The 13,713-nt window shown below is 39.6% G+C and overlaps 1 protein-coding gene across 1 annotated transcript; it reads right to left on the bottom strand.

Moving 5' to 3' along the window:
* Positions 1-110: 110 nt before the first annotated feature.
* On the bottom strand, positions 111-9,496 carry dis3 (DIS3 exosome endoribonuclease and 3'-5' exoribonuclease). The gene is made up of 21 exons (XM_066659277.1): positions 9,198-9,496; positions 8,017-8,174; positions 7,557-7,750; positions 6,886-6,959; positions 6,599-6,766; positions 6,082-6,243; positions 5,847-5,963; positions 5,450-5,587; positions 5,020-5,166; positions 4,161-4,277; positions 3,904-4,005; positions 3,737-3,801; positions 3,572-3,656; positions 3,226-3,353; positions 2,893-2,979; positions 2,492-2,648; positions 2,087-2,301; positions 1,684-1,852; positions 1,378-1,536; positions 1,056-1,181; positions 111-805 (listed from the first exon to the last, which is right to left on the bottom strand). The coding sequence occupies exons 1-21, from the start codon at positions 9,414-9,416 to the stop codon at positions 737-739; spliced, it is 2,856 nt and encodes a 951-aa protein (XP_066515374.1). The 5' UTR covers positions 9,417-9,496; the 3' UTR covers positions 111-736.
* Between the last annotated feature and the right edge of the window lie 4,217 nt (positions 9,497-13,713).

Below are 13,713 nucleotides of genomic sequence, written 5' to 3'. Positions count from 1 at the left end.
TCATTTATTTTCCTTTTATCATATCCACTTATTTACATGCACTGCTGGCAACAATTACATAATAGTATCAGCAGCAGTTCTGCTAAATTACTCAAGGAGCTCAGTACTGGATCATGTTTGTCAAAAGTGATACTGAAATATCTTTTCTGCAATGTCCTATTATACAAATCAACAAGCCCCACTCAGTAACGTACACCTACATTTTCTAAATAATTATCTCAACTTGCAGAGATGTGTGTTACAGAAATGAATGTCCATGGTTCATACCTGGAAGAGGTTAAGCAGTTCTAAAAGTTTAAATAAATCACATGCATGTTGTAAGAACTCATTTTATTAGAGGCACCTCTGTCCATGTGTAAAAACAAATCTATAAACAAATTGTTCACCATTCATCTTTTGGTTAGTCTCATAGGCATCATACTATTTGTTAAATATACAAAGCCTTGCATATGTAGCTTTCTGTGGAGCCTTTAACAGAATAAACTTGATCAGGAAGTGATTTCAGTAAACCAGTTTTAAAGATGCATCATGTCTGGTGTTACTGAAATAACAAATTAAATTCTTTCACGCATTGGAAATACAATATGGACAGAGAATCAAAATCTCCAGAACATGTTCAAGTTGTAGCCACAGATGCTTTAGTACTGGACAGTGCACAAGAATATTTACATTAATAAAATGAACATTAAAAATGGAAAGAAACTAAGATGCCCATGTCTTAGGGCAGTAGGCAGACTCAGCGATCCAGTTTGGGTTTCTTTGTTTCTGGTTCTGGCTCTGGTAAAGATACACTAACTCCTGGGATCTGGAAGGGGAAAAAAAAACATCATCAGAATCAAAATGGACTTATCTTGCTAGCTGAGGAACCATAGTCATTCATTACTATTAATAAACAAAATTAATTACCATGCATCTTGACCAGATTGATTGTATTATTAGTCGATATTGAAATAACGCTGACTAATTATAACTATTTTCTGTCATTTCCACTACCCACAAGCACAGCTCAGCTAGCTCAGAAACAGGAAAAGACAAAGAGGGTGAAATGAACATACCACAGGCTCCACCAAGGCCATCCTGATCTTCTGGTGCTGGATGTTGGAGGCATCCAGACTGATTGTCACTTTGACTTTGTCAAACATGTGAAAGGTGTGTGTATCCTCTACGTTCAGAGAAGGGCCCTGGAGAGATAAAAAGAATGAACAAAATATCCTCTGTTCTGCTTTATCTATGTTTTAAAACACCTAGCATAAATAGATCTAGACAATTAAAGTGTATATCAGTTACTGACAAAAGCTCCATCCAGGTTTCTAGTGAAAAACACTGTAGATCACTGTTCATATTTTTTACAAAAGTTGATATGATTTCAGTGACAACCTCAGAGTCAAAGATGAGGCGTGGTCCAGGTTTGTCTTTATTCTCGAAGAACACCGTTCCCTCCAGCCCAAACTTGGGAATGAGAATCATGATAGCATTCTTCCTCACAAAGAGAATGAAGCCTTCTTCATTTAAAATGCCTCTGTTCTTGAAAAAAATCTGTAGCGCAAAAAGAATTATACAGCTTATTATTACATGCTTAAGAATTGTACGAGCTTAAAGCTCACTTGTGATGTTTTCATACGTGAGAATAACACTGATATTCTTTTTAACATGTGTATGTGTATGTTAGGGGTTGCACTCTACCTGTGTGTGGAAGGCCACTGAGGCTCTCTGTGCATACTGTGCCATTTTGTGTCTGTAATTGAGGTTGTTGCAGAGAGCTGCCTGTTTGTGTTTGTCCATCAGATCTGGGTAGGTGCTGTCTGCGCTGATGGCCACTGCCAGCAGCCGATGCACAATGATATCAGAATACCTAGGAAATTTGGGCAACAACGAATCAGAAACATATGGTAAAATAAAAAGATTTTAAAAAATGTAATAATGCACTTGAATTTAGCAACCAACAAAACTTGTATAGTTAATATCTATGAACCTTATATAATATTATGGGGGCCTGTTGTAAATATTGAACACTTAGGAAGCACCATGCCCACAGCTCATCTGTTTCTTCTAGTTCTAGAAAGCACACGCTGCAGAAAGATCATACCTTCTGATGGGAGAGGTGAAGTGTGTGTAAATAGGGGAGGCGAGGCCATAATGGTGGAAGTCATTGTCCATTCCTGAACAAAAGTACACAGCCTGCATCATGCAGCGAGTGGCCAGGATACGCAGCAGTGTGTTGAAATAGGGGAAGTCCTTCAGAGTGGATTCATTCAAAGAGTCTGCCAGTGCCTTGGCCGAATCCGTGCGTATTTCCAGACCCTGAGGAGGTGGAATGAATAGGAAAATGAAGCGTTTATACATTTTTGGGGTCAAACTAAGCCATAATCTATGTTGTAATTAATGCATCTAAACAACTGATATAATGGTTCCAAACATCTCAAAGTAAGCGTGCTGACCTATTGTTGTGTTTTGCTTTTCGAAGCTTAATGAAAATAAAGCTCATATGTACCTTTGACTTCGCAGCCTTGATAAGGATTTCATAGTTAGATGGTGGAGGGGCAGGGTGTTTTCTGAGCAGAGCACACTCGGAGAACTCATCATAAATCTTCTGAGCCACTGAGATGTTTGCCAGCAACATAAACTCTTCCACCATGGAGTTGGTATCTCTGCATAAACAGAGAGAGACAGTCAGGATTCACAAAAAAAAACCCATCTTTACAAAAATGCTATTTCCTTCTGGATTGATAAAGCGTTCTCTCTTTAAACACTAACATTGCTAAACAATATATATATATATATATATATATATAGCTGCATAGTGACTGCATAGAGCTGCATAGTGACTATGATGCACGTATAAATATTCCAACAAAGACACAGTGTCATTGCAGGCCAAAAATCTGAACTCACTTCAGTTCCTTTGTCTGGAGGTCTATGGGGTCATGTGTCTCACTGTCCATGTGAAAACGAACTTCAGGAGAGGAGAGAGTCAAGGCTCTGAAAAAGAAAAGCCATAAACAATTTCAAAATTAATTAATTGAAAGAGCTTGTGTTAAAGGAAAGATGCTCAGAGGCATCCATGTTATTTGAGAAAAATCAATATATTTAATAACATAAATAAGGGGCAGCTAACTGCGGTCTAGACCACTTGCTGTACAATGTGATACAAAGTAAGACTAATTGTAATTTCAGACAAAGTTTTGTAAAGACACTAGTCAGCCTGTTCAACCACTTCGTTGTTACCCTTTTGCAATTCGCCGTCCTTTTAATATCTTGGCTAACGTGTTGAGTCCACGCAGGCTCTTGGTGATGTCATCGTTCATGCTGGAGTCATCGATTCTCATCTGAGCTTCAGCGTAGGTCAAAGAAGCCTGAGGTCACAACAATTCTGTTATTTCCTCTTTTACTAAAACAGCTAGCACCCCCAGCAGCATGCACATGACCCCCAGCAGCATGCACGCACTAGTTTCACTTTCATTTCTGTCTCTTACAGCTTCATAAATGTGTGTAAGAATGAGTTAATGAGAAATTATTTGTTGGTGTGTTTGCAGTAAATTATTTATCAGGTGTGTCAAAAATATTATAATACCTTGGAATTAATAATGCTTTTTGTAAATCGAGTACTGATGATCTCAGCATTGTGGTTCATCTCCCAAATACAGGAAAAGGCCAACCTGTACAGAGAAACATGCTGCATTTAGATACCACTGTGAAAGTTTTTAATAAATTTGTTTTTAAAATTACAGACAAATACCTTTCCACATTAGAGCGCAGAGAACAAAGATTGGAGCTCAGAAGCTCAGGAACCATGTCAATCCTCTGAGGGGGAAAACAATATACAGTTGAAAAATTATGTTAAAACCACAAAAAAAAATTATATATGGTATTATAGTTTTTTTTTTGTTTTGTTTTGTTTTTTACCTTTCCACAAAGATAGACAGTGGTGCCCCTATTGGCCGCCTCCTGGTCTAGCGCATTTCCTGGACGTATAAAATGACTGACATCCGCTATATGGACACCAACCTGAGGCAGGAGACAGAAAAGACACGCATTCACAACCAACAATGCACAAAACTAGCGCCGACCACTTTTCATGATCTCACATTGATTCAAAAAACCAACAGCCTAATGGTAAAATCAACTGTAAAAATATCCTATATAAAATCAATCACACGCACCTCTAGGTTTCCGTTCTCCAGGTCACGACAGTGCAAGGCATCGTCAATGTCCGTGCAACCCGGAGGGTCAACACTACATACACACAGGTGCCTCAGATCCTCCCTCACTTTCAGATCCTGAAGGGAAACAGAATCAAACACAAGAAAGACTAGTATACTTTCTTTCATTCATTCATTCATTATCTGTAACCCTTATCCAGTTCAGGGTCGCGGTGGGTCCAGAGCCTACCTGGAATCATTGGGCACAAGGCGGGAATACACTCTGGAGGGGGCGCCAGTCCTTCACAGGGCAACACACACACACACTTTTTGAGTCACCAATCCACCTACCAACGTATGTTTTTGGACTGTGGGAGGAAACCGGAGCACCCGGAGGAAACCCACGCGGACACAGGGAGAACACACCAACTCCTCACAGACAGTCACCCGGAGTGGGAATCGAACCCACAACCTCCAGGTCCCTGGAGCTGTGTGACTGCGACACTACCTGCTGCGCCACCGTGCCGCCCTCACTAGTATATTATGTCATTTAATTATTTCAAAAGTCATGTGTGTTACAAACATGGGTTTCTTAACTCTAGCATGTGATTTCTTTGAGTTCGTCCTGCTGTTGATGTAATGTCACTGGGCAACTTGTAATTTAACTGTAAGGATTACTACAGTCATTTGTAAAATTAATAAAACACATACAAGTTTATTATAGTAAATAAAATTAACTGTAGAGTACAGAACTCTATTTTTGTTTTTTCATTTCACTGAAAATATTAGGCCTTCCCTCAAGGCACAGATGGCCCTGATATTTCCACTCTAGTTCACAGCCACATTCACTATCCACTGTCAGCACCCAGAAAGTGTTTACCTCCTCAGTAATGCCCCAGGGCATTTTGGGCAGGAAGCTGAGCACAGCCTGAGAGAAAGGCTGGTGTGGAACATCATGTTCAAGAAGCAGAACCTCAGTCTCTGTCTCTTTATCCCCAGCTCCACCCAGGTTCCTCACAAAGTGTCCCTGGAAAACAGCAACAGAAAAGAAGTTAGCCCAGTCCTTATCAGGCTCAATGATCCCAAGACCTGCGTCCTAAACCTGGAGTTCCAAAAATCAACATGTAGATTTTTGGGAAATGTAATGCTATGTTAACAATGAACACCAAAAATGTGAGCTTAAAGTTTAAAGTCTTTTCAAAGTCAAGCCAAAGCATCCCATGGAGATGTTTGGTATGTTTCTAAATGATAAAAAGGCAAAAATAAAACTGCTAAAATATCACTATGACAGTTGGTCTGTATAAACCTACATTGGGATATCTGGAATTTCTTGGCCAGCCATCAATGGCCACAATGATCCTCTGCCCGACCAGTGTGGAGGCCTGACGAGTTTCTATACGGATTCTTGGGATGCGTCTGTCTGCTGGAGTGAAGAGGTGCCTGGTGGCCTGGGATCAAGGACGGGGAACAATACTGGTAAGTACACACCATTAACAAAGGCCTTTCATGCACAAATACTCAGAGATGTCTATGAATACTGACGAAATACTGCGTGGGTGATATTAGGCTTGTAAAGGATAAACATGACCACAAAGTCGAACAAATTCTATTGTTACAACCATTTACTGTATGTACACACTGCTATATTATATATGATAAGTTACTAAACATAACAAGCTGCAAGTATTTTGGTGCTAACCATGTTACCTCTTTGATCTGTGACTGGTTGAGCATCCCGCAGAAAGGCCGCCAGTTCCTCTTGATGATCCCCACTACTCTACCTGTGGGCTTCAGCAGACTGGGCTCCAATACTGGGGTTTCCATCTGACAGCAGAACAGCCGAGAGACACCATCGGTGATGATTCAAAATGGGTTTAAACCAGTTGCATCAATTTAACACACACTGCACAAGCACTGATCTGCAAAAACACCCAAAACACACCTTCTTCTCTGCCTCCTCTTCTTCAGTGTCTTCATCATTGAGTCGATCATCCTGCAGCACGACGGAGGAAGGGGCGACCCACTGCTCTTTGGGTAAAATCTCCACGGCGACCACATCTTGATGTACAGCACGATTCATGTTCTGAAGACCCTGCAGGAGAATCTGTAAACAGAAACAGCGTAAAGAAAACACTGTATTAGAAACAGGCAATAAATCAGGACCAGCAGAGTTCATCTGAGGGGTTAACGCACAGGTGCCAGGTAAAAATTCAATTTTTTTTAAAAATAGGCTCATTAAATGGGACATGATGCCACAGGTTGTGCCACTGTCGCACAGCTGCAGGGTTCGAGTCCTAATCCCTGTGACTCTCTGAGAGGAGCTTGCTGTGTTCTCCCTGTGTTCGCATGGGTTTCCTCCAGGTGCTCCAGAGTCCAAACACAGGTTGGTAGGCGGATTGGCGACACAAAACTCACTTAAATATGTCCCGGCTACAAAGAAGCACATTGTAAGTTGCTACCTCTGTGCTGGTGTCTCCTTCTCCATGGACAAACACTGTAGCCTCCAGGTAGTTGTCTCTGCTGGCCCGGAAGGTCCCCTGCTGGAAAGAGCCACTCTTAATGCCAGACTGAATCCTGGACAAAGGGAGGTGCTCCGGGAACAGAAGTTTACTGCCAGTGACTTCATTCTACAGAAACACATCAGCAAAAAAAAACAAAGGCACTCAGGGGAGAATCTTCCATACTTTCAGGTCAAATAAGAACAACAATATCTGTGGCTTATCTTCATTTATTTCTCTGTATGTACCTGTTCATCAGATGTTATTGCCAGCCTGTCTACGAGTTCAGGATTACCAATGAGGCTTTTAACGTACTCCTCACCTGTACACAGAACAGACAAAGAAAAATATGAGAACAACTGAAGTTTAGAAACAAAGCAGTTAAAGGAACACTAGGCAAGATTGGCCTTTTTTGCTTTTGGGGCTCCCTTAGTGCAACTCATATTTACAGCACTGAACTGGAATCAATGGAGAAGGGGAGGGAGAGGGAGTTGGTTTCCTACCCTCCTCCAGAAGTTACACAGTGCAGTTTCTGCAGAGCTGAGCCCAAAGTAACAGTGGCAGAGGTTCTGTTCTGTATATAACTGCTCAGTGAAGCATCACAATTATTTTGGAGCTGTAATTTTAAGGTAAAAATATTACGTAGTGTTCCTTTAACACAATTCTCTACTCATTTTGCATCAATCTGAGATGAAAACACATCAAAAGAAAAATATATTATTTGTTACCCTGAAAATAAGCACATATTAAACATTAAAATAAAGTTATAAAAATAAAAACTCTCCAAACCATTACTAAAATAACAAAACACTTACAGCCCTAAGATGAATAAAGATGAATACAGTAATAATAGTATAATTTTCTCATTTAAAAAAGGAGAGAAAACTGAAACTGAAATGGAATTAACTGGTCCACGTACATCTGTAGGTCAGCAGGCCGTTCTGCTGGGCCTTCTCCTTGTTGGCTCTGTCATTCGTCAACAACACGACTCTCAGATCTTCTGCGTTTGGAGCTGCACTCAGATGTTCTGTGTACCACTTGGCTGCCACACGGATGGCTCGATCGTTGCGGTCATTGGCGCTCTCTCCCTGCTCCCGCTCAACAAACGTCTCCCTAAATATCATGTATACACCCAAATAATTTTATTGTCAAAACAATATCACCATACAATTAATACAGTAATATTAACACAGTGTTACAGCAATACAAATGACCACTCAGAGAGTCACACCAAAGAAACTAATTCAGACACGAAATACACCTTGGATGATCAACTACGCTTGAGGAAAGTGTGGAAAATGCATTCATGTTGTAACAAGAGCCTGTAGGGCTCCTGTGTGGAGTATGAGACGTGAGCGGGATTTCTGTGTGGACGTTACCTGTGATGTTCATTGGTGAAGGTGTAGAAATGCTTGTCTTTGTCATGAATGGCGTCTTTGATTCGTTTGTAAACGGGAGCACTTCTGTGTCGGACCTCCTGTAAAACCGTCTGCAGGACGATCACATTCCTGATCAAGGGATCCTCGAGGATATCAATCTGTCAGGATTCAAAAGAAGAACACACTCTTAAAACAAAAAAGGATGATCAATAAAATAGATAACTCCTGAAGCATTTTACAAGACAAGGGTACAATTTCTTTCAGTAATTTTTGGCAATATACAGCAGTGTTCTCCATGGTCCCCACGGCCCACACAGACCCCACGTTAAGAGGGTTAAGAGGACGGAACTAGACAAAGTGGATCCCAGCCTGCCATGCTGCCACCTCGGTAAGGAACTCTGTTGTGTTATTGGTTGTTGTTTGTTTGAGATGTTTTTCGACACAGCCATCAATTTCCAGATTTAGAACAAAAATTGTGTGGAATATATGTGAGTTGTTTGTTTGCTACAAAGAAAAGCTGGATGAACGTCCTCCAATAATTCTATTCCATATTTTTTGCACAGTATTGTAACTTACTTCAACACACCACACAAATATCATAGATGACTATGAGACGTGACAGCCCAGTAAACAAGGAACATCCCTGGACGTTCAAAATACGTCTAAAAGTAGTCTGTCCGCCAAGGACATATCTTAAACGTCAATGGACGTCCAAAATCCATCTTAATGAGTTAGTTAAGTGGTGACCAATCGATAACGTCAGTGGACGTCCAAAATGCGTTTTATACAAGTAATTTATTTTGGGACCAATTAATAACGTCAATGGACGTCCAAAATACGTCTAATAGTCGTCTTTTCAATGTCTGTGTTTGGACGTCTTTTCAACTTTTATTTTCAACCTTCAGAGAACGTTGATTAGACGTCAGTCATTACGTGGTTTCAACGTTGAATCAACGGCTAAATGTTTACTGGGAGTAGTATTATATGGGAGCAGTTACTTAAGTAGACCCCAGGACATAATACAGAAATGCCAAGGCAAATGTTATAGAGCTTCTTACACTGTTTCTGTTTCACAACTGTAACGTTAATCAATATTTGGGAATAAGTCTAAATAACGTCTGGCTGGATTAAGTTTAGCTGAAGTGACCCATCACTGGAGGGGAGTGTAAAGGCTCTTTTACCTGGTGGAGGACTACATTAGTGTCCGGTATGAGGTAGTGAGGGAATGAACACAGATCACTTTCTATGCGAGCGTCCTCCTGCAGAACCGGAGCTCCATCTTTACACTGAGCACACACTTCACTCCCGCACCAGATATCGTCCCTCAGGTAGTGCTCCCGCACAATCTTCAGCACTCCGCCCGAGCGCGTCTTCTTCACGAACGTCTTAGATTTTAGCATCGCTCACGAGGCGTTAACACAGGCAAAAAAACTTCATCAAACCTTTAACAACACACACTCATACAGCCACAACACACACGTGTGGCCACCGAGCCAGGTTTATAGAGGGTTCTCCCACTTCCCTTTTCTCACACGATAAACAATACACGTCGCCACCGCTAGAGGGCGCGACGTAGCGAGACCTCAATGAATAGAGCTGAACAGCTAAACGACCAAAAACTAATATTAACATAATCTCACACGTATTGTCGCTGGAATTTATTTCACGTTTGAAAGATAGAAAACACATTACGAGAAGGAATTAAGAAAAACATAAACATATCCTTTCATTATTTGTATTTACCTTTTTAATAAAATGAGCACAAGTTTAAGTGCTGAGGTTCGTGATCACTGAGGTCATGAAGGTATAAGTACTAAAACTCAGCACGTAGTTTCTTTAGAAATGTTTAATTCATATGTAAATATCAGCTCTAATGCCAGAAACAGACCATACATGTGGACTCTAAATATAATAGGTCTCTAAACGTTAAATGCCTGCACATTCTATGGACACGTTTTTTTCTGCTTCTAATCTAGACCTTTCATTTGCTTTTTCTATTTAAATTATTCAATCTAGTTAATATTTTATTCAATTCATTTCCTGTTCAGTGTTGATAAAAATAAAAGTCCTAGAGATAGAAATAAAAAGTGCTCAGGCAGTAGCAATGAAACTTTTCCACAGATGTATGTAGATGAAGCAGGAAAATATGTGAATCTCTCTCTCTCTTTCTCTCTCTCTCTCTCTCTCTCTTTAATCTTTCCTCATAGTTCCGGTGAAGTCTAGAACTGTGCTTGAATATAAATTTTGCGTTGCGTTTATGGTACTTTTGTGTATTGAATAAATAAAGAGTTCTGTAAAAAAAATCTCAATCTCTCGGGGGCGCCCTCTAGCGTTCAGCTCAGAAATTAATACTGAGTGGAGAATCTCTTTACTATAAATTCTGTGGTTTGATCATCCGGTGCAACTACAAAATATGTCCGGAGTCCAACAACCAGCGACTAGTTCACCGCAGCGTTAAAATATGTTCATCGTTTGTTAAAAAAAATAATACATTTATATTAAACATTATTATGAAGTATACATAAATTAACTCATATACATATATAATTTGTGTTTTAGTATATACGTGATTTAATGTTATATAAATATGAGGCAAAACCAATCACTCTGAGCTGTGCAGTAAATAATGGAACGCTTCAGTGTTTTGACCACTAGAGGGAGACACCGCCGAAGAGTTCATAAAGGGCAACTCAACCGACTTCTCAAACATTTTGAGTAATATGTACACAGTCATTGAGATTGATTTTATTGTTCTGTTCTAGATAAACATATACAGTCTGAACTGTTCATACTGGTGGTTATAAGAGTGTAATGTCTAAAGTTCTAAAAGAGAAAGGTTCTAAAAGAGAAATCTTACAGTGCATATATATATATATATATACACCCCACACACACACACATACACAGTAGCCAGCCACTAGATGGTAGAATAATTTCATCCTTCAACTCTTAGTCAAAACAAAACCTGTGTGTGTGTGTGTGTGTGTGTGTGTGTGTTTGAAATCCCAGACAGACAGGTCACACATTACACTCTATGGTGTGTCTCTGGTCAGACCTGTTTACTCACCCAGAGGAGTTTCTCATCCTCATCCTCATCATCACCTCATCTTCATCTTCCTCCTCCTCCTCCTCCTCACCTGACTGCACCCACACTGCAGCCGATCATCTCCACTCTGTCTCTGTGACTCACACACTGCTCTATTTCAGGTGTGTTTACTCTGCTGAAGAGGCAGAGGATTCCTGCTGATCAGCTCAGCTCCACAATTATCAGCAGTGATATCACCGCCCTCTTCACACAGCCACAACACCTACTTCAGCAAGGGAACCATACCATGCCGTACAGGCTCTCCACGTATCCCACATCAGCATCAAGAAAAAGTCTGAATATAAATATTCAACAGAATATTACATATATATATATATTACATTATTGTAAATTGTAAGCACCTCATGGCTCTCACACACTCACATACACACTCACTCTTGTTTAAGAACTGCTCCACAAAGGGATGCTGTCCAGTTCTTTGCATCAAAGCCACCAGTGTCCTCACTTATGTTTCTCAAGGCTGTGAACAACATTTAAACCTGAATGACTAATGTTGTCTACTGTAAGATCCTTGCATTTTCAATATCCCAAAGCTTTCTGTTATATCTGAATCATTGGCATTTATATGTATCACTCTGGACACACACACATCGCTTAATTTTCACACTGCCACCAATGGTTTGAAATGTTGGATGCTGCGGAGAATTACCATCATAATCATTACACACTCCTCCTCTCTGTGATCAGCTTTATGTTGTATTACTGAAAATCAATTATCATACATCTATATGGAAATGTTGTGTAGTTGATGCTCCACATTTCTTTAAGTAGCTCTCTAGATGAAGGAGGAGCCTCTCAGTCTGAAGTGGCCTGGACTCTAAAGGAGCAGGTCAGAGTGGTCTGGGAGTCCAGGGGTCTCTGGTGGTCAGCAGGTGCAGCATTAGCCTCCTGCCCTTCACCCATCTACCCCTTCGCTCCACAATAAAGACCAGCCTGAGGACCATCAGACATGGAAATACTGCTAAAGTGGAGGATTAGAGAATGTACACAAAGCACACTTTATTATGGAGGAGGATTTATGGAAATACAGCTTCATGGTGCTCTGATACAGCTGTGGAGAGGAACACTTCACTCTGCTCCTGTAGAGACTGCTACAAGCTGTGGTCAGTTCATCGTTGCCGTAGAGACATTTATAGACAACGTGCTCCTTAACCCTTTAAATCCTGCATGTGGGCCCTCCATTTTGTTTATTTATTCTCGCTCATAACGTTTCATAGCAGTTACTTAGACATTTACAATAGTTTGACATAATTCTGAGTAGGTGCTGAATAATTTATAATTGTTTATTAAAATCATAGCAGTTCCTGAATATTTCTTAGTAGTTACTGGATCCTTCACAGTATATTCTTAAAAATAAGTCTGCTACAAAGGGTTCTTTGAGAAACCCCACAGGATACCTTTAGTTCTATACAGAACCATTTTGTGCTAATAACTTTTAAACTGGTAAAGAAACGTTTTAAGTAAAGTTTCTTTAAACCTTTAGAAGGTGCTTCACACACATATCTTTAACAGACACAGTTCTTTATGGAACCAAAATTGGTTCTTCTATGGCGTTGCTCAAAGAACCCTTTGTAGAGCCTTTATTTTTAAATGTATATTATGAAATATTATATGAACTAGTAGGAAATATTGAGGAACTGCTATCAATATATTGAACAGTTATAAATTATTCAGTAACTATTATGAAATATTCCATAATGACTTCGAATTCTCAGTAAATAATGAATATTTCTTAGTAGTTACTCAGTACATTAGAGTTGTTAGAATAAATTACAGTAATTTCAAATATAAAGTTTATGTACAGGCATCACAGTTACAATTCCTATGTACCCAGTAAACAAGGAACGTCCCTGGACGTTCAAAATAGGTCTAAAAGTAGTCTGTCAGTCAAAAACATATTTTAAACGTCAATGGACGACCAAAATCCATCTTAATAAGTTAGTTAACTGGTGACCAATCGATAACGTCAGTGGACGTCCAAAATGCATTTTATAGAAGTAATTTATTTCGGGACCAATTAATAACGTCAATGGACGTCCAAAATACGTCTAATAGTCGTCTTTTCAATGTCTGTGCTTGGACGTCTTTTCAACTTTCATTTTCAACCTTAAGAGAACGTTGATTAGACGGCAGTCGTTACGTTATTTCAACGTTGAATCAACGGCTAAATGTTTACTGGGTAGACTGTGTTAATATTTGTTGCTAAAAACAATCTAAATTGTTAAAATAATCAAAAGAATGTAAAGCAATCAAGAAATGTATGAAAATTTATACTCTTTAAATTATGTCCTTATAACTTTGAACTTTCACAGACTGAGCTTAAAGAACCCGTACTGAGATGAATTCTTCACCTTTTTTAATTAAAGAGAATACAATGTAAACAAACAAACAAACAAATAAATAAAATAAACACCATTCACATCACCGTCAACGTAAAAAACTGTTATCATGTCAATGTTGTGAGTTTTTTTATGCTAGAAAGTGTATAGTGAGCAAGTAGTTAACACGGTCTCAAATGGGTAAATTCGGACAGTCATGGTCATGGCCGGGGCAGAGGGATATGTGGATTATTTCTGAAAATAACTGCTAAA

Source organism: Hoplias malabaricus, chromosome 2 (genome assembly GCF_029633855.1).
Source record: "Hoplias malabaricus isolate fHopMal1 chromosome 2, fHopMal1.hap1, whole genome shotgun sequence".
Lineage (NCBI taxonomy): Eukaryota > Metazoa > Chordata > Actinopteri > Characiformes > Erythrinidae > Hoplias > Hoplias malabaricus.
The sequence above is the reverse complement of the archived record's forward strand: the minus strand, read 5'-3'. Positions and strand labels throughout refer to the sequence as shown.

Excerpts from the sequence above, each read along its gene's own strand:
- dis3 (XM_066659277.1), bottom strand. The coding sequence starts at position 9,416 with ATGCTAAAATCTAAGACGTTCGTGAAGAAGACGCGCTCGGGCGGAGTG. Across the intron at positions 5,588-5,846 it reads ACCAGTCACAGATCAAAGAG|GCCACCAGGCACCTCTTCAC; the intron begins GTAACATGGTTA and ends CCTTGATCCCAG. Across the intron at positions 1,537-1,683 it reads CAGTGGCCTTCCACACACAG|ATTTTTTTCAAGAACAGAGG; the intron begins GTAGAGTGCAAC and ends TTTGCGCTACAG.